Here is a 22717-nt window from a genome sequence, read left to right as displayed (position 1 = left end):
TCTTACTCCTTAAGGAGTTGCAGCTGAGCCAATTATTTGAGATTAGGAACACACCTGACTCTAACAGGCCTCAGCTGTAGCCAGTAAGAAGAAGAGTGTTACAAAGGAGTGGGTGAGTTGGGTGAGGGGTAACTGGGGTTGGTTGGCTCCTGTTAGAAGAAGGAAGAGTCAGTGCTTAGAGGAGCTGCCTACAGGAACCATGAAGGAGGAAAGAAACTCTGGCAATATGGAACCTTTGCAATATAATAACAGCATTCCTCCTGTGAATATTTTCTATGGTAAACTCTGTAGACAATCATGAGATAAAAAGTGCATGTTCATTTTTATTTTCAATTAATCTGGCCAATACGTTTATTATAGAATTACAAAGTATTTCTGTACAAAATCTGTACATGTGTCTCACAGAGATCAACATTACACTTTCCCTAAAGGATAAAAATCCCAAATCCAGGTTACTTTGCAATCATAATAAATTTTTAACTTATTTACCTAAGAATGAAGTTCTTCAGCAGCTCATAACAGATGTAAATGATCTTGTGTTTCATCCATCAATGACAAAAATCACATGTTTAGCGAAATATTTTCACATCACATCACAACCTGAATTTTCAATAACCCCGCTTCTCTTTTTCTTCTTTATCAAGAATAGCCTGTTTAAGACTCAATGCAGCGTCTTCAAATTGGGGGTTTAACTCTAATACTTTCCTGAAATCTTTCATGGCCTCATCAAAATCTCCTGTCCAAAAAAAGAAAAAAAAATTATTTTTCTGTAACTGCTCATGCTCACAAGCCTCTGACAACTCAAGAACAGCTCCTAATACTTTCACCCACAAAGCAGCAGCTTTGCAAACCCACTGCATTTGGATTCTCCACAGGCACAACTGGGAGTCAAAGCATTCATATCAAGAATGGACTCAGATGCACTTAAGGCACAGTTCAGCCAGTTTATTCCCAAGAGGAGGAGACAAAAGGCCCACACCAATAAAGAGGCTGCCTTAAAGCTGGCACAGAGCTCCCAGCCCATGGCCCAGCTCCATTCTCCAGTGCCTCGACCTCTGGAACGGCCAAGCTCTAACAGAAGGCACAGGGCTGTCATTTTGGGATGGCATCACCAAAAACGGGGCAGGAAATTCCCAGCAGCCCGCTGGAAGGTGAGAAGGCTGTGCTACAGGCGCTTGGGAGATGCTTTATCTCAGGCTTAATGGCAGTGTTTGGAACTGGCTTGTTTTACCCCAGTGCAAGTTTTTCCGCAGGTTCACTACACCTTTCCTCCCGTTCTCCACGGAACAGCGTCGGTTTGAATGACCCAGCAGCACAGCCTGCAAGAGGCGCGTAGCCGCACACGGGGGCAGGCAGCGGCTGCAGGCGCTGTCACTGCTGTCAGTGCGTGTGGCGCCGGCCCCGCAGCGATGCCCGCCTCGTCCCGCCCGTGACCCGGGGCTGCCCTGCCCTGCCGCGCCCGGCTCGTACCCAGCCGGTAGCGCACCAGCCCGCGGTTGTAGTAGGGCACCTCGAAGCCGGGCTGGCACTCGATGGCGGCCGTGAAGTCCTGCACGGCGGCGGCGAACTCCACGCGCAGGTACCGCACCTGCCCGCGGTCATTGAGCGCCGTGGCGAGGTCGCTGCGGGCACTGCGGGGACAGAGGGAGCGGCGTTAGCGGGGCCCGGACCGGCGCGCCCGCCCCGCTCCCGGCCCCGGCGTTACCCCGCGGGGCTGCGGGCGATGAAGCGGCTGAAGAGCTCCTCGGCCGCCGAGAGCCGCCGCGCCCGCAGCTCCGCCCGCGCCGCCGCCAGCAGCGCCGCCGCCTCCCCCGCCATCATCGCGCTGACGTCAGCGGGGCGGGCGCGCCGTGACGTCACGAGCACGCCGGCGCGCGCGGCCACGTGAGACGGCGCTGGACTGGGAGGAGAGCTGCCCACAGAGCACAGCAATACCGCAACGGTGACAGTAACAACAGCGGGGCCACAGAGAGACAGTGCTGGGCTGGAGAGAGCTGCCCACAGAGCACAGCAATACCGCAATGGTGACAGTAACAACAGCGGGGCCACGGAGAGACAGTGCTGGGCTGGGGAGAGCTGCCCACAGAGCACAGCAATACCGCAATGGTGACAGTAACAACAGCGGGGCCATGGAGCCCTCTGCTCCGCTCTGCCGAGAGCCCACCGGCAGTACAGCGTCCAGCTGGGGCCGCAGCACAGGCAGGACGTGGAGCCGCTGGAGCGAGGCCAGAGGAGACCAGGACGATCGGAGAGCTGGAGCACTCACGGGAGACAGGCTGGGAGAGCTGGGGTTGTCCGGCCTGGAGGGGGCTTGGTGGAGACCTCAGAGCACCATCCAATACCTAAAGGGGCTCTAAGATAGCTGGAGAGGGTCAGTTTACAAGGGAATAAAGGGATAGGAGAAGGGAGAATGGCTTTAAGATGAAGGAGAGAAGGTTTAGGTAAACATAGGGAAGAAATTCTTTACTGTGAGGGTGGTGAGACCCTGGAACAGGTTGCCCAGAGAAGCTGTGGATGTCCCATCCCTGGAAATCCTCAAGAACAGGTTGGATGGGCTTTGTGCTCCCTGGTCTAGTGGAAGGTGTTGCAGCCCTTGTCAGCAGGTTTAAAGCAACATGGTCTTTAAGGTCCCTTCCAACCCAGGCCATTCTACTGCTCTGTGATTCTATGGAGATGGGGTTTATCCTTTCCTGGCCTAAGCTTAGGTGAGAGACAGCACAGAAGAGCTCCTCTGCTCTCCTCTCAGAAATGTGCCAAGGCACAATGTGAACATCACAGCCCACAGCTCTTGTCAGGCAGGCGGGTGCTGGCTGGCCCTGGGCACAGCTCACCCTGTGCATCAAGGCCCTGCAGCACTGCCAGAGCACAAACCAGCAGTCAGGTGGGACAGCAAGACATCATTCCTTGGACCTTTGTGTGTCACAAGGGTGACAATTCAGCTCCTGAAATCTGTTCAACAGATGCAGGCTGCTCTCCCAAGCTACATGAGAAATGCCAGGTTCCAGGCTGGAAGTTCATGGAGGTTTCCTTAACTCTTAAGCTGTTGAAGATGACATCACCCGAGCTCAGGAACCCCACTGACACACTGACTGCTTTATGTTTTCAAGCCCTTTATTTTATGGTGGGTTTAAATACACTTGGCAAAAGAAACCAGCACTAATGTATGCTTATACTGGTATCATCACTCTAGTAACTCTAAACAGTAGTACAAAAACATTTATGGTAATATTATCAAAATTATTGTGACATTATTTCAACTCAGGAATCACTTCCTTCAAAAAACTGTGAATTCTGAGAAAACCCAGTAATTTCCTATGGAATTAGACAAAAAAATTGAGCCTGCTCAGAGAACATATTGATATGAGCCTACATTCAACTCACATGGTTTTGAAACTAGGCTCAATCTACAATTCAAAAAGAATACTTTTACCTTAAATCTTTTTTTTAAAGTGTAGCAAAAAATTGAATCTATTTACACGGTAATTTCTTCAGCTAAATGGAAGCAGTAAAAGTTCACCTTATGGATTTTCTGTTTTGGTTTTGGAGGTTTTTTTAACGTTTCTCTAATAGCAGCACTAACTGCTACAATACAGTACCTGAGTTGTATTTCAAAAGATAATAACATTTTTGAGGCTGTTCTTAGCAGTCATAAATGCAGATACAGAGTCTTTATCCTCAGCTTACTGTGCTGTGGCACAGAGGACAGGCGTTATAATGGCCTGCTTCTTTGGTGTTCATGCAATGCTTACACACACTGCACATCCAGAATTGATACTCCAGGATAGGGGCTCCTGTTGCAACACATACAGGAAGTTTACCATCTCCACTATAAAAAAGAAGAAGAAAAGAGAAATGCTGAAAGAATAAAAATGTGGTGTGCCAGTTGTTGATTAGAAGTTATTAGCTCAAGTAAAACTTCACTGTTCAAGTAACCAAGTATATAAATCTTCACACCAGAGAATGCCCACCCTCAGAACCATACAGTCAAGAAATCAGGACCAGCAGATCCAAAAGATGGGGTGAAAAGAAGCAGTGAAGGCCATATTAAAGTAAGGCCTGATTAGACACCTGCACTGCTATTATATATACTCTGTCCTCTGATTTCTGAAGGGTCAACAGAATCACAGCTGCTACTGAGATTCTGTACAGCTGCACAGTAGGATCAATCAAGACAAGTTAAAATCCTGCTTGCTAGAAGAATTGATTCACAATTGATTTCCGTATTTACAAGTTCCATGCTCTCAGCAGGAAACATGTCAAACACACTGTTGTGGGTACAGCCACTCCAAGGACTTGCCCCTTAAATGTGCACTTCATACTAGTTTTAACTTTACATATTGCTCTTTTCACACCAAGTAGATTTAGGAAATTCACAAAACACTGGAGACCTATTAGTGTATAATGTTAAAACAGTCCCTTGTTGATACATTCAGCACTCCACCATGGAGATGCAAACAGTAACATTCTTACTTTAATGTCACATGACACCGTCTCAAAGGTCCTAAAACTCCTGTGCTTTGTCTGCCTGCATTTCAAATTAAGATGAAGTTACATCTTTATGCCCAGATCCTCAAATGCAGTCAGTGTCTATTTTCCCAAACCACACAGTGCTTTATTACCTTCCTCCAAGCTGGCTAACTCCTGCCTCATTCTTGCCCAATATTTAGTTTAAGCAGTAAAACACTTAATTTGGTCACACACAAAACCTGCTAAAACCCAAAACACAGTGAACAGCAGAAAAAAGTGAAAGTATTAATATAGTATCATGTAAAAATAAGCCCACCTCTCAAGAACATCATCCAGATCAGGTGTTTTGTTCTGTTTTGGTCTATATCTTGTGAATATCTCTAGAGCAAGCTCTTCATACTGTTGCCTCTGCTCTGGCTTAAGAGTTTCCAAGGATTCTAATTTAACAAAGGCTTTTGAACAAGTCTCAAATGCTCTGTTTGCACATGCACAGAGTGCCAAAAGGGAATAGATTTCAACTGCAGGGATAACGTCTTCATAATCTCGCAAATGAAGAGCTAAAAAAATGAAAATAAGAAATCCAAGGAAATTATTACACATCTTCTGAGAAGTGCAAGCATCTGTATGAAATAGTTACTACTGGACAACAGTATTAATTCTAAAAATAGGACAAAATGAACCTCAGTCTTTTTATTGACATGACTGAAGCATTGGTCTAAAAAACAAATTAGCAGATTTTACTTCGAAATTGGTGTCTTCTTGAAACACTTTATTTTGGTTGGTTGGTTGTAAAAATATTAGAAAGATTTGAAATATTCATTACTTGGACAATGTGCAAGGTGCTATTTGTTTCTCTAATTCCCACAGATTTTTTGTGAAGCTCTACAAGGAGGTCTGATGTAAGTTCAGATATGCCTTATAATTTAGGGAGAGAAACAAAACAGCAGAACATCTACAGAGATTAACCAATTTACCAGATAATATTTGGAAAGATTTGCATTTTCCAGGTATTGTGACTGCAGCCATACTTAACTCATTATATGGTTTTGGTTTAAATTCCATGGATTTATTAAGAACTGAGAAATGTGGCAGCTATAAATGAAGATATGTACTGTCTTTACAGGGTTGAAAATTAATTCTTACCTGTTTTAAGTGCTGCATCTACAGAACCTTTATAGAGCTGTTTTTGTGCAAGTATGAAAAAGTGGTAAGCCTCAGCTCCTCGCCAAGCATTGTCTGCAAAGCGATTCGTTGAAGAAAGAACATCTTCTTCCAGCAAACCAGCCAAAGCTGAAGCACTCTGAAAACAAACAAGTATCACAAGTAATTTTTATATGAAACAGATACAGCAGGAAGTAGGGATATATGAAAAGAGCTTTTCTATACTTAGTGATTACACCACTGTCCGTGTTAAGTAGGCAAAATACAAATGGACCTACAGTGAGCACTGTCAGGCATTCTGTACAGAGCACAGGCACAACATCTGGTGCAGATTTTCAAAGATAAATATCATATACGTGTGTATACAAATATATTCTGTGCACATCTGCAGACTGGTTCGTAGTTTGGATTAATACTGCATTTCAACACCAGAGCTCTTAAAAATTTGTTTAAACTATTTCATTTGTACATATGAAGATGAACGCGTAAGCAGAGAAAAAAAAATTCTTCCATTTGCTTCCCCTGTATCTGGAGCCATCTCCCTGCTGAATTACAGGCAACATAGCTTAATCTAATCACAGATCACCCTTTGGGATCAATACTTCCTCCTAAATCACACAAGAGTCTTGCAGGAAGTTTCTTAGTATGGTTTTCATTGTTATAGTGAAAATATTAAGAAAACCATGTTAAACTTAGGAAGAAAAATATCAATACATAGGATTTAAATGTTTTATAAGAATACCTAAAACAATATGTTTTCATGCGGGACTTGCTTGAAGGAAAGCTTTGTTCTTAGCAGGGAATAGGGTTATTAAAAAAACATTATAGGCTCCCATGAAGATGGCTTACTTTATTCTGACTAGCTAGCAGATACCAGAATTCAGAAAGGGGGGAAAAAAAAGACATTACCTCTGAACTTTTGTCTTTAACTTTTCCCCTTTGTGCATTTTGCATTTGTTCATGACACTGTTCCATAAGTAAGGCTGATAGCACATAAAGCTTTTTAACTCGCAAAGGCTTCGTCCTTTTCTTTGACTCTTCATCTGCAATCTTAAAAAAAAACCAAAGGGATTTAATTCTCCTGGACAATTGCATGCTTGTACAAACCTAGGAAATCAAGCCAAAAAATGATTCTGCCTTTAAATGTAATAATTTAGACTGCAAACAGAACTATAAATGAAAATGTCAAAGTGAAGTATGCACATTATTTTATATTTATTTATCTAACATGTATATAAAGCCAGATTCTCAGGAAGGATAAATCAGTGTAACTATGTATAAGTCTAGTGATCTAGTATAAAAATAAACTAAAAAATAGCAATTTTTAAACACATACATAGCTTTCAATAAGGTCTGATGGTTTTCCCAGAAAAGAAGAATGGCTTTTGAAAGTAACATATATTATATATATACTGCTATAAATATTTGCTGTAAAAATTACATATCACTCCTGCAAGATTTTAAGTATGTAGAGAAATTTCTGCAGCCAAACCAAATCTAAGCAACATCTTTATCTTAAAAGCACACCACAGCCCTTTCTAATTGAAGGAACTAATTGAAGAAATACCAAAATTTAACTTCTAGTTATTGACATTGCTGGTATTGTTTTTTTTTAAAGGAGATAAAAATAAACTCCCATGATATCTAAATACTGTGGACTTTGCACCCCAGGCCAGTCTACCATACTCTTTTACTATGCAATGCAGGGCATCAGGACCTTTTCTGAGGTGCAGTTCATCTCCTACTGAAGTGAAAGTCTCAAAATAAATAAGTAGATGGCTTGTGTCCCCAAAGTCTCCTCTCCACTACCTACAGAGGACACCCAGGGTAACTATTACACATGCAGATATCTGAACTTTGGGGGTTCTGAACTTTGGGTTCATCTTTGCAGTATCCTATATGATGACATCTGCTTATTGCCTAGACATTGTTAAAACTAAGATAACCCCAAGGGAATAAAGTAGCACAGAAATAGTAAGAGCTAGTCCAAAAACCCCAGTCATTGAACATAAAAATAAAACCTGCCATACCTTGAACATGAGCTTAGCAGCTTCAAAGAAATAATTGGCTTTACGATAGAGTTCTATAGCATCAAGGATTTTGTTCTTTTCCAGTAAATGACTTGCATATCTGGCTAACAAGGATCCGATCTCTTTCATATTGTGATTTTTGGCCAGCTCCACAGCTTTATTCCACTAGAAATTAAACGAGACAATTATTAATCTCATTTTTTCAAATACACTCTCAGAACAAACCAGTTATCCATGAACAGACTGCAGCATCTGTGTGCAATATTTCATCACCATTTTGAACCAGACTACTATAAGATTAATTTAAAAAGCAAGAGAATACAAATGCTTACATCATTGCCAATCATGTGATGCTGCAGTACTGAAAAAAATGCTGGACCAATGTTGGGGTACCCAAAACAGAGATTACTTTGGACCTTATTAGCATAAGAGATTTGATAACAGGATGCCTTGGCAAGAGCAAGCAGAACTTTGAGAATTAAATCAAGATTGCAAGAATATCAAATCAGATGGATTTACCAGAAAAAAGAAAATTACATCAGACTTCTGCAAGCAAGAGATGTTTAAAGTATAAAAGTTTGTGTGATCTTTAACCCAATCCTTGTAGTAAAACATTACTAGCCTTCCTAAAACAGTATATAAACATTTGTAGTCCACAATAAAATCGGATTCTTTGACCATCTCAAAGTCTTCCCCATCTCTATTCATCGCTGATAGACCTCTGTCCAAAACCACATGTAAAACAGTTGCTTCTAATTTTATGAAAGCTATGCAAAATCCTTTCATTGTAGCTCATAGCTACATGTAGCTACATGTAGCTCACAGCTGGACATGTAGATTTCAACACTTCTGATATTACCTAAACCATACTCTCAAAAGCATGTCTGAAAGAGGACCTCCGCCCAGAAGCTTAAAGCACACAGTAACACTTTACTTATCCTTCTATACACCTCATTTTGTCTGTGAATTTTCTTGATCTTTAGTGGTTTGGCTACTGTGTTTGCCCCAGATGAACAGTTTGGCAGGACTGACATCTTAAATCTCACACCTAATAGCTCTTCAGATCCATTAACTATGAAAAAGCCAGCCCTAGGCAGTCCTGCTATTCCTACTCATCAAGTTCCTCATAACCATCCTCAGTTTCTCCCTTATTTGTGTTGACACAGACATTTGCACAGGTTAAGTCATGCCAGGAAACAGCTCTTGGTTGTAAACATGCAGATCAGTTTCCAGGTCTGCTTTTTCCAGCTACATTCTCATGCAGTCACAAATCCATCTGCACCTATACAAAGGAGGGGGATGTGGAAAATATCCAGAATGGACATCTATCTCTTCTCCAGTCTTGTCCCATTTCATCAGGAGGCAGCACAGCCTTGCTCCACAGAGACTGCAAATGTCTGTATGCTCAGCATGCTGTCCACATACCCTGCACGTAGCTTTGCATTGAGCCCCTCCAGTGGTTTAATCATGATCTCAGAGAAATGGTTTAAGCACTGAAGTATGAATTTTCCAGAAATTATGACAAATCATCTGACACTTAACAAGTATTTGCATTTTACTGGGTATTAGGATAGACATCTCACTGTTAACCTGGTATTATTACAGATTATCTCCTGCTGTTTTACCTGGTTGAGATGCACACAGGTATCCACAGCATCCTTTGGTCGATTACATTTCAGAAAGGCTGACACGGCTTGTTCACACATCCCCACTCTCACAAACATATAAGCTATATCCTGCAAAAAGCATCAGCACTGTATTAAATTCACTTCTGCATTTTTAGTAAATGGTGCAGCAACAACAGTGCTCCTGTTTGGTTAAGTCCAAGAGGGTGGGGAATGGGTTGTTTGCTTCATGGACCCTGTGAAGGCACCAGTCATTGCTGTAAATCTTTAGAACAGTGTGCTAGGCTCACACACTGCTTCTAAATTCAAGAAAGCTATGAGGTTAAAAGGAAATGCTATGTCTTGATTTACTGGAAAAGGCATTAAAGGAGCATGTTTTGCATTTTTCAAGCATTTTGGATTAAGTCAACCAGAGCATAGTTTTAAATTACCTATTTGTTTAGTAGGTAATTTTCTGCTACATATACAGACATATACCATGTACACCTATATATCCTACATACCCTATGCCATCTAATTTCCCTCCTTTTAGAGTATTGTCAGTCAGGTCTTTCTGGGGAACTGGGACAATAAGGGAAAGGAAGAGTGATGGAGTATGAAAATAACAGTAATACTAGAGATCAATACCACAGTAACACCATTGCACTTAAATGAAAAAGGTCATACACTGCATTCATTCTCTTGTCCTTAACCCTCCCAAAATGGGAAATTTTAAATAAATAGCTGGGTATAAGACAATGAACAATAAAGGTGCTTTTTGCTTACAGGAAGCAATTTATTATTCTCTGGAAGTGAGTTGGCCAAATTCTCCAGTCCTTGGTAGTCTTCTAGCATGTAGTAACATTCAGCTAAACGTTCCTGGTTTTGTCCTTGGACATAGTATTGTACAGCATTTAACCTAATAAGACAAAAAAAACGTGGTTGCTTCTGATGTATAAACACCAGAGAAGTTTTTAATTCTGTAAGTCTTTTGCATTTGTAAATTTAAAATCATATTATTTTAAATAGGTAACTGCTTGAAAAACTTTCATAGCTCGAATTTCACTGTTTTTCCAAAATGCACTAAAAATTTTAATTTTCACAGATCATTATATAAAAAGTGTAGCAATATTGATTCTCTGACTAGCATAAGATTAGGAAGTCAAAGAATTCTTAAAGCTGTATTCCCACATCTGCAGAGATGAGGGCAGACAACGGACAACTTACAGCTCAACTTCTAGAAAAGGGCTTTACTGTTGTGCTTCTGTATTTTAAAATGCAAACACCAAGACCTCCAAGACCATTCTCCAAAGCTACCTAAAACATCTAAAACTCAACTTTCAAAATCTAATCTAATCACAAGTTTCTAATCTAATCACAAGTTTTCAGCTGCATTGTGACAATACAGTTTGGATAATGGCAATACGTAGTGGAGCTGTGGAACTCTAAGACATGGGCTTAGAAGGCAACAACAAATGTTCATGAAAAAAATTCCCTGCAAGTTATTAGCTATGAAGACATTACCTCTGGCTTAGTAAGCACCTGACTGCAGAATGTGTTCTGGAGAAATACCATTACAGGTGTGCACTGCCCTTAAAATCTTCCTTGAGTGCCCAGTTTGGGCAACAGCTGGAGACAGATCCATGTTCAGAAAACTCTGGACCTTATCAAATATTTGTGGTTTGAAGCATTTTAGAAAATTCACTGATAGTAATTATGTACTATTTTTAATCCCTTTTGGGTTTTTTTTTAAATACATTCTATATCCAGCCTAATTTAACTTTATAGGTATTTCTCTTTCCTTCCCTTCCTTTGAAGCAGACAGACTTCTGGCAAAGCAGATATTTCTATCACCTTTACCCTTTAGGTAGCTGATCAACAGCTCTCTGTTAATCATATCATGGAACCATAAAGGTATGAGCTAAATCTCATTATTCCAAAATTATCCAAGGTATTGCAACCTGACTTTCCTCATATCTGTCCCTCCTCATAAATTAAGTCTTGTCATCATTATAATCATTTCTTCTGTAAGTTCCTTACTGCTGGTTCCTCTACAGGCCATACCATTTCTGGCGGTCTGCAAAGTAGTCTCCGATGGCGTTGTGTGCCTGCTCCAGGAGGGCGTCGTCCGAGTCCCCCGAGCCCGTCTTCAGCAGCTGCAGCACGCGGAACCAATCGCCCAGCTTGATCCGCAGCCCGATGGCAAGATCTCTAAACAGGAAACAGCAGGGAAAAGTCAAACACAACAAAAAGGTAACACACATCTCCAGGAAAGCATCCAAAAGTGTTTTCACTGCAATGCAGGTATCGGAGTGATCCCAGATAACTTGTTTACAATTTAAACACTATTTCATTAAAGCAAATACTCAAGAGAGCTCCCAGGTTACATCACACGTATGCAGGTGGCATTCACATTCTCTGAAAAAATCCCTTCGCCCAGGATTTTCTCCTGGGAAGCTGAGAGGTCTCAGAGAAAAGGAAAACAATTCTTAAGTCATTTGCTTCTCCTGTGTTTTGCTCATGTGGAATGTGTTTGGAGATTGTTTACCCAAAGGTGATTGCCTGATTGGATTGTGGTTTGAGTTGTTTTGACTCACTGGCCAATTATGGCCAAGCTGTGTCAGGACTCTGGAAAGAGTCACGAGTTTTCATTACTATCTTTTGAGCATTCAGTAAGTTTCTTTTCTGTATACTATAGTATAGTAATCTTTAATATAATGTAGTATAATGAAGTAATAAATTAGCCTTCTGAGAACACGGAGTCAGATGCATCATTCCTGCCTTCGTTGGGGCACCCCTGCAAATACAATAGTATGCACTTCCTTATCAGCCATACTCCTGTGTGAGGAGGTAAATGAGTGAGACAGTTGGGCTGATATTACTTCAGGCTCCCTCTTACTCTGTTCTGCATCTTTCACTGCTGACCCACTACAAGAGATGGCAGCAGCTGCAAAAGGCTAAAAGCAGAAGGAAGGTGAGGGGAAAGACCAAAAAGCAACAAATATGAATAATGGAGGCTAAAGCTGAGATGTAATAAAATGGATTTCAGGGACTTCTTTTCCAGATTCAGGGTGATTTTGGATAAAGGAGAAAGGACTCAGCAGTAGTTGTTCCTTTTTATTATTCAAGCATACATATGACTCACTGTATGTCTGTCTGGCATGTTTTTTCCACCAAATAGAATAATTCTATATTACCTCATATAAAAGTAATTCTGCAGGTGCATAGAAAATAAATGGGAGAGACCTATGCATGCCCTTCTTTTAAAAATGCCCTCAACTTACAAGGAAATTAAGGAAGGCATGAGAAAGTCAATGCAGTCAGCTAAGTAAGAGCATCTATCTAAAAACATTAGAATTTTATTTGAAAAATAGATTTATTTCATTGTGATTTATGGTAGATCCTTATCAGGATTTTTCTAGTTGTGAAAGTTGAAACCCATAAACAAAAAAGTAAGTTTTTCACTTCTGTAATTCTATGTCCAAACTTCTCCTCAGCCATGTGAATAGGAATATGCCATATCTACAACTAGTGTTGCAGTGTGACTGAAGTGCTGAGGAGGCAGCCCACATCCCCAAACCACCCAACTGCCAACAACTAATTAATGACATGCAAGGAAGTTTTCATTACCAAGCACTATTGGGCATCTCTCCCCAGCTCCTGCCTTCTCCCTCTGCCCTGACACCCTGTCTCCCTTACTTTCATTCTTACAGCATGAAATAATAACTAATTTTTTCTCCATCATTCTCTACTGTTTTTTATGGCTGCATTAATCAAAGCTTAAAAATTTCTCATGTGCAGAAGAGATTCATGTTTCTCCATGTTTGACCACCATCTACAGGCTACACTGCACAACTGCTGCTGATGATTTTTCATTATCCTTTTTCAATAGAGACAGTGCTCTAGCTAATTACTTAATGTTAATTTATATTCCCAGCAATACTAAAATTTTGCTTTATTTGTTTTCATTCCTGAGCAAAAATTACACTGATTGGTTTCAATGTTTCACATTGGTTTCAATGTTTCATCCAGAGTCTTTCTGTCTCTCCAAAGATTACAGTTCATTAAAAACTCTGTTGTTTGTATATGTAATTGAGAAGAATGTGTACTTGGCTACTAGCACAGAGCAACACCACATAAATTAAACATTATTTAAGATTGTTTGTATTTTTGGAATCCCAGTTGAAATGCCGACAAAATACTTGTGAAAAAACCATCTATAAAACACAGCACTACCTAGAGCAGCCAAGGTTTTGTAAACAGTTTGGAATGCACTGGTTTACATACAGAACTGGTTATCTATGGATAAACCAAAATTCTCTCCATCTGATCCTTTTATGTTTTTGCAGAAACTGGTAAAGACTCTCCAGAGAAAACAGCCATTCCTGATTAAGGAATGCTTTTTTTTTCCCCAGCTGAGATGTTTACATGCAATTACCTTCTGTCCATATCCAGATACATTCTTTCAGCTTCTTCAAATCTGCTAAAATAGGCTGCCACTTCTGCTTGCTTCATGGACTCACTCTGCAGATTGCCCAGGCGCTTCACAAACTTAATGCCTTGGTAATCTTTGCAACGCACAAAAGCTTGTTCAGCCGTCTGCAGATCCAGCTTCTGAAGAGCAGCTTCAGCCAGGAGTCGCCTGTGAGAAAAACAAACATTGCAGATGGAAGAGCAGCTATAGAGTCAATTAAATGAGGGTGCATTTAACTAGTAATTATTTTAAGAAGACATACAAGTTGTTGCAATTTACTGTTTACTAGCTAATCTTAATACAGTCGTGTGTTTATTCCTAATACATTCTGTGATCTGTCCGGTACTTGGTCAGGGAGAGATGTTCAAGTAATTGCTAATATTCTTTAGTTCAGCTGTTCAGAGTGACACTGGCTTGGGAGGAATGGCCAAGATTTGACTGTTACACTTATGTGAAATGTGTTGCTGGTCTCAGTGCAGTTCCATTTATTTATTTCTGCCTGTGCATTTGTGGAAACTTTAAGCCTCAATGGCAGCCTCAATCTAAGTGCCTCCAGCTCCACCGGCCACGACAAATAAATTATCCTTCTGATCCATCTGGATGTTCCTGGTCCTGTTAGGACAGCAGCTTGGGACAGCAGGGAAAACCTTTGGGGAGCTTTATGATTGGTACTGCCCTATTGGTTAGTTCTGCAAATAGGGAATTCAGGCCAACCTGTGTGCATCAGGTGCTTGAATGAGCTCTAGAATTTTCTGCAAAAGTAAGGCTATTTAAAATTTAGACTGGCTGATTGACATTGTGAAACAAACTCAGTGCAGTGAGGCACGGACAAACCACTAATATTACTGGTGTATTCAGTGACCCAAGCCATGCTTAGGCAGTATCAGCTGTGTATCTCTCAATCAATTTGAGAAGGTTGGTATCACTTAAACTCAAGTGCCCATCACTGACATCAAGGAAACCAATTATCTACACATCACCCTGTTTGTTGCATTCTAGAAGCAAGGTCATTGTTTTGTTCTGATCTGGAACATATTGGCTTTATATCCAGCACTTCTAATGAATCTCTCCTTCATAAATATGTGATGTGTTTTCTCTCATAATAAAGTAAAATTCATGGCAATTCCAGAGCAAAGTGAACAGAATTTGACCTGTATTTTGTGATTTTATGATATAGAACTTTTACTGAGACACAGACTTGCAAAACTAATAGTGATTTTTTATTAAGTGAACAGACAGTACTAGCAAAAAAACACGTGAACAATTTCAAAGCTCCAAAAATCTTCAGCTGGTTCATGACATTTGTAAAAATGAAGACTCGAAACACTAGCATTTCCCCCTATGCACTCAAGCTAATAAAATTACAGTATTACAGAAACTTTCAATATATAACTAGCAAATCCTGTTTTCCAAAATTAACATTCTGGAGACAAAGGAACAACTAGATAGAAAAGAATGGGTTTTGGGACAAACTTTTAAAGCAAGGTGTCTTGTCCAGTCTTTCAGCAACTCTAAATTCATCTCTGAACCATCACAACTAATAGTGAATTCTCCAACCCCCTTGATGCAATCTAAGCATCCAATGCTTCAAGAGACCATTAGCTTCAAAACAGAGCCAAAATTACTAAAGAAAGGCACAGGTAAGTAAACAGTCTCCAGAGAGTCAAGGAGAATTGGTCTCCTTCATCAAGGAACTTGTCAATGAAGTTTTAGGTTCTGCACTGCCTCTTCAATAAATTATCTACTGAGGCCTTTATTCTTCCAGCCCTTACAAGCTGGGATATTAAACAGATCACCAGCACTCCTGTTTTCACAGGTTTACTCTCACATGTTTAGTCTTCAGGCTTTTCAACTTTAGTTTAGTAGCTGAGCCATATTTAGTTTAAGCATGCCACTATCTCCATTTCTCAGGTTACTTCTCAGATGCTGCAAGGGAACACAGCACACCCAGCCCTTCTCATTTCAGTCCTTCGAGGCCTGTCCAAATGCTACAAGGTTATTCAAACTACTCTTACCCTACTATCAGTCTGATGTGTTCCCTTTACCAGATTTTAAGTTCTTTAATGTTCAATGTATAAATTTTAATTTTAATTTAACCACCTTGGTCATCTTGCTGTTAGCTTTTCATTTCCTTTAAATTCCCTCCAAAACACAAGGAACACTGTTTTGGGGCATATATAGCACAGAGCAAAAAGGTGTCCTGAGCCTACACTCTATACCCACTATCATGCTACAGCACATGCCTGACATTCTAGGTACTCCAACATTCACTAAATCTTAAATGATTGTGTGTAAAATGTATACTGCTTTGGCTGATTTTGAGGTTTTTTTATTTTCATACTGGATCTGTCTGAACAGGAAATGAATAGAAAAGTAGACAAATTTAAACAAATTTGGCTTATAGGAGGTTTTACCAAAGTCTGGGATGTGGATTGTCTTCTATGAATTGGGAAGATTCCTCAATGCCAACTTTTTCAATCAATGCTCGACTGTCTCGTAATGACCGAATCTCGAAATTGATGATGTAATCTTTGTTAGGATGTTCAGGATTCTAACATAATGGATAAAGAAACATATTTTTATTCCTGGTGACTTTTATTTTCACCCAAAAAAACAGATATCTATTATTAAGACAGACACCGACTTTTCCTACAAAATAAAACTAGTTATACTGACCTTTAATATTTCATCCAGAAGAACAGACTTAATTTCTAAATCTTCAAAGTTGCAAATATATCCAGATGTTTGTATAGGTTCCTGAAAGTTAAATAAGTTATAAAGGAATGAACTTGTAGTCTGTCTGACTAAATCCTAGTGAAATCTGTTAAGTATACATTTAGATTCATTCTTCTCCAAACTAGGATATAGTTGCATTTCCAACAAGAAACAAATACTATAATCATGAACATTATTGACAATTCTGTAAATACAGGCATCATTAAAAATCCTCATTTTTTCTGCAACTAAATTATGGCAAAGAGATAGAATAACACCTGCCAATATTTAGATTCAACTGAACTGTTTTACAAGTATCTCTACTAAAACTGCATTTATGTATTCCAAAGCATACAAAGCATACACTCCTGAAAATCTCATAGATTTAAGAAAAATATGACACCATTTTTAAGTTTCTAGGACTGGCCATTCATTCCACCTTTATGGTCCAAAACAACATTCCCACATGAGAGTTGATAAGATTTTTAGGTTTATATAACCCGAAGCAAGTTTATATAAACAAACACTGGCAGAACTGAGTGGTAAGCACAAGAATAATACTATTCAAGAAAAAGCCATTAACTTAATTTTTTTAAATGAGTAGTTTATGTATGTTGATATTTACCTCTGGATCCAAGTTTCTGAAGACATACATTCTTGTTTTCTCCATCATTGCAAACAGGTCCGGGTTGTCCTTGGCCCATTTCATGTCCCAGACGTCCTTGCGCTCCAGCCTCAGCTGCCCGCCTGCCTCCGGCTGCTCCGCGCTGTCGGCAGCTCGCGCGTCCAGCTCCACAAATGTCAGAACCCCGGACAGGTCGATGATAGCGAGGCGACTACAGAAAAGCAAACAAAGAAACAAGGCAGCTAAATGACACTGCTCAAGGCTGTGGATCTGAAATAGTTCTCTAACCTGGCACAGTAAAATTCTATAGATTCCATGAGGTGCTGTCGTGTGCCAGAACCAGCAGAGATGCATATGGTTTTCATGTATCTGCACAGCAGAGACCAGACACATGGAAAGATGTTCTTCATCTGCTCACACAGGATCTGGCCCTGCAAAGGTTCTGAAATATGCCCATTTTTATATCCAGCATTTTGAAGATACATCAGATACCAAGTTGAATAAATTACAGGTCTGTCCCTCGTCAAACTTTTCTTGACAAAGACTCAAATTAACAACTGAACAGAATGGGTTTTCCTTATTTACTAGGAGGCAATGAAGCAGATTATTAAATTAAAAAGTGATTGTGGTGATGCAGACTGTTAATTCCTAAAATGTGATTTCTTACATTTCTACAAAGGGTATTCTTCACTTTTTTTCCAAGACGATGTTAAGTATAATCCAATTAATCTTTGAAATCCTTTAAATATGGGAAAAATACAATTTCTAAAAGGCTACACTTGAAAATTTACAGTTGCATAGGTCTTCAGTGAATCATAGTAACCTGATTAGGTTATAACTATAGGGCATTTTAAAAGCATTTCTAAATATTGATAGGTAGACAGCCTTAATCCCTATAAAAATTTCAAATGCAATTTAGAAAATTAACCTCAAAATGCTTATGGATCTGAGCTTATTTCCCTAGAACAAAGTCATTTAGGAAGAAAATAGCTTGGGTTCAAGCCAAAATGAATATGGCTCTGACTACATCACTCTGCCTTTTAAGCAAAGCAATCTATTTTTTTGAGATCTCTATACATGCATTATGAATTTTGTTTGAAATGATAAAGTTATTTTGAAGTAATTAAAATTGCCTTGCAAATTCTTGTGTATTTTTGCCTCTTCTGCCAACACTCTCATGCACTCTCTTGCAAAAAAAAAAAAAAAGCTGTTGAGTAAAAAGCAACTTCAGTATTAGCACAGATGAAGTTCAGGAGAACCAGACTTACTAGTAACATCACCACTAGTTATAGCCTGTAACAATGGAAAATTAATGGGATGAACAAAGTTTGCATGCTTTAGAAGGACACAGAAACAGAAAGAAGTAAAAGATATGAAATTTCAGGTTATGACATAATTTTATCTATTTGTGTCATGATCAAAGGAAGGTTATGTTTGGTTCATCTAATAAAAGAAAGGTATTTTCATGTACACAAGGGTGTAAAACATAGATGATCTTTACTAGCAGTCTCTCAGAACAATGACTGTCCAGACGGAAATAATTAGTAATAAATAAATGGTTAAGCAACCATTAAGAACAACTAAAATTAATAAATGGTTTATACTAAATTAAAATTAGTACATAATTATTATAGAATTATAGATTTCACAGAATTGGTATTTTCACTAATTTTAGTACTTCACTTTGAAATTGGATATCTGTGTTAGAAACAGGTCTGTAACTTACCTGGAGTTGCAGTTCAAAGACAGCTGATAGGCACGACGGTCCAGGGAATAGCTCTGCACCACAGCCACACTAGGGAGGCTGTACCTCTGAATAGTGCCAGATTCTCTTCCCTAGAGGAAAGAATGCTGCCTTAGTGAGAGAATTGTCCATCAGCAAACCCCTTAAAATGGTATTAATTACATGCTGGTTTAGACAAAAGAGCTTTGGGATAAGCGACAGAGCATGAGTGAAAAGAGGGAATCATCACCCTAAAAGTTCTGAATTCTGGTATTTAAACAAGATACTCTAAGATGCTACAATTGACAAATCTGCTTAAATCGGGGATGTTAAAACAAACAGTTACAGTCCATATCTAGCACACAGAATTTCAGGAGCCATGACCCTCCAGATAGGGTCTACATAATAAAACAGGAGAGGTGTGAAAAGATCCTTGTCCCACACTGGTAAATCTTCCCAGAGAGTTCCATGTAGCAGCACCGGCCCAGGTCTGAAAGCAGGACGGCTCTGCTCATGTGGGGCTGTCTCCATACCAACAAGTCTCACCAGTTACTGCAAGACCAGAGCTGGATTTAAAAGGAAATGCTATAAAATATAGTGGTTATTCACAGCCTTGAGTAACAGGAAAAAAAAATCTAAGTACCAGTGCGGTTTATCTTTATTTTGCTGAATGAAACACCAATTCCCTATGTCAAGATACCATCAGGCCATCAGGGTGAAAGGAGCGACATCCCTGAAATGAAATTATCACTGCCAATATTTTCTCATGTTGTTTCTGTAAAGTAAATAACATATCCAGCTTGGTTTGCCTACTGTTCAATTCTTATGTTGGAAATGAGGCAACATTAAATTTCAAAGGAATGAAAACTTTATTCCTTGTTTTCCTTCTTTCCCCAAAGCTGTCCCTAACATCTGCAGCACAAATTACCATTTTTGACTTTTTCACATATGTATACCCTATAGACTAAAAAGCAGATTAGTTCAGAAGTGTTAGAAAATTGAACCACTATCATTTGCATTCAGCTTCAGCACATTTGTCCAGATCTGGTCTCAAAGGCACTTCCTCTCATTCCTTTCCTTTTTTAAAAAAAGTCACAGATTAATTATTGTCAGAAATTCATTTTCATATTCTTCAAGAAGCAACAATCCCATAGTCACCTATTAACCAGCACACTTCTTTTGTTCATGCTTTCTCCCATGACCCTCTGATTTTGAAAAATCCAGTCAAAGGATAAAACAAAAAAAAACAAACAAAAACCCACACTAGAATCAGAACATGAGAAAACAAGATTTTTCGACAGGAAGAAACACTGTTCTTTCTCTCTCTTTGTTCTGTTGAGTTAGCTTGCTTTAAAGCCCACATATAAGAGATCACTTTTCAGCTTAGAACAAAAAAATGCACCAGCTCTTTGGTGTGATTTAATACCTCACACAAATGTATAATCCATAAGTGTATTCATCTGTATGCAGTACAGTACCATGCATTATACAATTCATATGTAAACAGACAAACTTTGTAAATCTTTGTCTGTCTCAAATACTGTCTCAAAGAGACTTCTCAGAACTCAGATTACAGAATTAAGTCCTGACCTAGACTTTATAAAATCCTATGTATAAGTATTAACTTAGGCAACTAGTCCGTAATTAAATTGCAAGTACTTAGTGAATTAGCCCTCCTAAAGAAAGAATCCATGTTAACAGAAGAAACCATTAAAATCACCTTTGAGGAAGAGGAAAGAGATTTTGTCTGTGTAAATTCTAAATTCAGAAATGCTTTGAAATTATGACTGCTTATGAACATAAAGAGAATAATCTTATGCCTACAAGTACAAGAGGCAATTAGGAGTTCTGTTAATCAGGTAGCTTACCACAAGTAATATCTTATCAGATGCTGTTATTGCACAAATTGGATCTCTTGTTCCCTGAAAGTAAACAAGTGATATCAGTATCAGCTTTACTGCAAAGGTAAGCATGCCCTGCTAAAGAAAGAAGGTCATTTAAATAAACAAGAGCGTTGCTAAGTACCCACATGAAAAGAGGCTGTCAAACCTTGTCAGTATACAGTCTGTGGATAGTTTATGCTATCAGTAGCCATTGCTATGGCAATAATAACAATAATATTAACAGCTTCCTTTCTTTTCCTGCCCTTCCCTCCAGAAAAATAAGAATTGCAAAATGTAAGAGGTGTTTAACAGAAAACACAAGAAAGCAACAATCCATGGCTTGTGAGGGCTGTTAAGTAATTAATTTCAGGTATATTAGTAAGGACAGCCAGGACTTGCAGACACACATGAAGTGAAAATGGCCAAAAATACTAGAAAAGATCATGAAGGTTATTGAGTTTCAACAAAGTTATATTTTGTTGAAGTAAGGGGAGCTGCTTCTGATCAGGAAGACAGCAGGTGTCTATATACTGTACACACTCAGAATATACTTTTTCCATGTTCTCTATAGTTTGCTGTATATTTCCAGTAATACACAACGACACAGTAACAACACCAACAAGAGGGAAGAAACATAACACTTATGTAAAAAAAGGTAGAAGTAAAAGAAATTTTAAGTACAACCACTTCTACTAATGAAAATCTATGAAACTAAATAAATCAACACTAATTACTGCTCTTTCAAGCTACCAGTGATACCACAATAAACTAGTTCATAGCATCACTCACTTCAAAAGCTTTGCTGTAATCAAGGTGACCTTCTCCAGACCCTGAAAAGGTGTCATCAATATGATAGATCCTGTATAAAAGGAAAGTCAGAAGAAAAAGTGAGTCCAAAGAAAGGATCAACTTTGGTAGCATTAGTAAGTTCCATCCTTGGAGAAGAAACCATTGGAATTGGAGAAGAGAATAAAAGCTATGCCTGTTCTTACGTTCAAAAGCATCCCCTTTGATAAACCTGCTTTATATTGATATACAGATATGGCAGTTGCTTTCACTTTCACAGCCCCTGATGGTCTATTTCCCTATGATCTGTAAACTTTCATCCTGTAACATTAAGTTTCTGCTGTTACAGTTGCATCCTGCTGAAAACCATCAACCCCTCAGTTGTTCTTTTCAAACATGCATGTCCGTATTTCACCAGGCTCTTCTCCATAACTATGAAGCGCTTCACTTTCACATCCACAAAAACTTATGTATTACTGTATTATTCAACACTCTTCTCTTTTGCCTTAATATAACTTCTCTTTTGCCTTAAAAAGTACCATTAGAAAAGATTTTAGAATGCTAAAATCCTCAGTAATGTTGAATTACAACTATCTACATTTTTCCATATTTTTATCAATTTATAATCTTGTCCAAGGCTAGGACATCCAGGTCCTACAACAATGTAAGTTATTACATCATGTACAAATAATTACTCATTATTAGGGATAAATGGTGACAGGAGATGGTAGGTTTATAGAAAGTTGATATAGTGTAGAGGTGATATGGAGGAACACACAAAATAACTAAAAAGGAAACCATAACAAAGTTGCAAGCTTTGTGGAGGTGACAGAAAAGTTAATGCCACAAATGAGCACCTGGGAAAGAAATATTTTGGAAGTAGAACAATGTTGACTTTGGCTTGTTTAGTTTGAGAGGATAAAAGTCCATACAAGATTAGTTGTCAAAGCCACAACCAGACACAAGTGTATTAGAGAAGAGCCAGCTGGACAGACTAAGTCCTTACAGGGAATGACAGACAAGAAGCAGTTAAAGTTATCAGAGGGAACAGAGCTGCCTGGAAGCTAAGAGCATGGAGGGGAAACAGGAGAGGGGAAAAAGGCATCAAGACACACAGCTCTGTAAGGAAAACATGCAGCAAGCAAATGGAGACACTGAACAGAAACTAATCCAAAAACGTCTGAGGGATGTGTATAACAAACACACAGTTGTTATACAAAACTAGTATATCATCTTACAGGCCTGAAAG

The 22717-nt window shown here is 39.2% G+C and overlaps 2 protein-coding genes across 3 annotated transcripts in view; both read right to left on the bottom strand.

Annotated features, from left to right (window-relative positions):
- Positions 1 to 329: 329 nt before the first annotated feature.
- On the bottom strand, positions 330 to 1836 carry TTC32 (tetratricopeptide repeat domain 32). Its single transcript, XM_084202678.1, has 3 exons — positions 1706 to 1836; positions 1471 to 1631; positions 330 to 736 (listed from the first exon to the last, which is right to left on the bottom strand). The coding sequence occupies exons 1-3, from the start codon at positions 1819 to 1821 to the stop codon at positions 609 to 611; spliced, it is 405 nt and encodes a 134-aa protein (XP_084058804.1). The 5' UTR covers positions 1822 to 1836; the 3' UTR covers positions 330 to 608.
- Positions 1837 to 3131: 1295 nt separating this feature from the next.
- WDR35 (WD repeat domain 35) overlaps positions 3132 to 22717 on the bottom strand; it is a 42472-nt gene continuing 22886 nt past the window's right edge. For both annotated transcript variants that reach the window (XM_084202919.1, XM_084202920.1), the window contains 15 exons: positions 21472 to 21541; positions 20668 to 20721; positions 18803 to 18912; positions 17077 to 17287; positions 16413 to 16493; positions 16151 to 16287; positions 13701 to 13904; positions 11327 to 11473; positions 10049 to 10181; positions 9284 to 9394; positions 7659 to 7823; positions 6538 to 6678; positions 5611 to 5767; positions 4784 to 5024; positions 3132 to 3826 (listed from right to left, as the gene is read on the bottom strand). In XM_084202919.1, coding sequence (XP_084059045.1) covers positions 3676 to 3826; positions 4784 to 5024; positions 5611 to 5767; positions 6538 to 6678; positions 7659 to 7823; positions 9284 to 9394; positions 10049 to 10181; positions 11327 to 11473; positions 13701 to 13904; positions 16151 to 16287; positions 16413 to 16493; positions 17077 to 17287; positions 18803 to 18912; positions 20668 to 20721; positions 21472 to 21541 — 2113 coding nt within the window. In that variant the 3' untranslated portion in view covers positions 3132 to 3675. The remainder of the gene's footprint in view (positions 3827 to 4783; positions 5025 to 5610; positions 5768 to 6537; positions 6679 to 7658; positions 7824 to 9283; positions 9395 to 10048; positions 10182 to 11326; positions 11474 to 13700; positions 13905 to 16150; positions 16288 to 16412; positions 16494 to 17076; positions 17288 to 18802; positions 18913 to 20667; positions 20722 to 21471; positions 21542 to 22717) is intronic.

Source organism: Fringilla coelebs (genome assembly GCF_963513975.1).
Source record: "Fringilla coelebs genome assembly, chromosome: 3".
NCBI lineage: Eukaryota > Metazoa > Chordata > Aves > Passeriformes > Fringillidae > Fringilla > Fringilla coelebs.
This window is presented reverse-complemented; position numbering and strand designations above follow the sequence as displayed.

Bases quoted from the DNA above. Each gene is read 5' to 3' on its own strand.
- TTC32 (XM_084202678.1), bottom strand. From the start codon at position 1,821: ATGATGGCGGGGGAGGCGGCGGCGCTGCTGGCGGCGGCGCGGGCGGAG. The intron at 1,632-1,705 runs GTAACGCCGGGG...CTGTCCCCGCAG, and splicing joins ATCGCCCGCAGCCCCGCGGG to TGCCCGCAGCGACCTCGCCA. The intron at 737-1,470 runs GTACGAGCCGGG...TTTTTTGGACAG, and splicing joins GCTGGTGCGCTACCGGCTGG to GAGATTTTGATGAGGCCATG.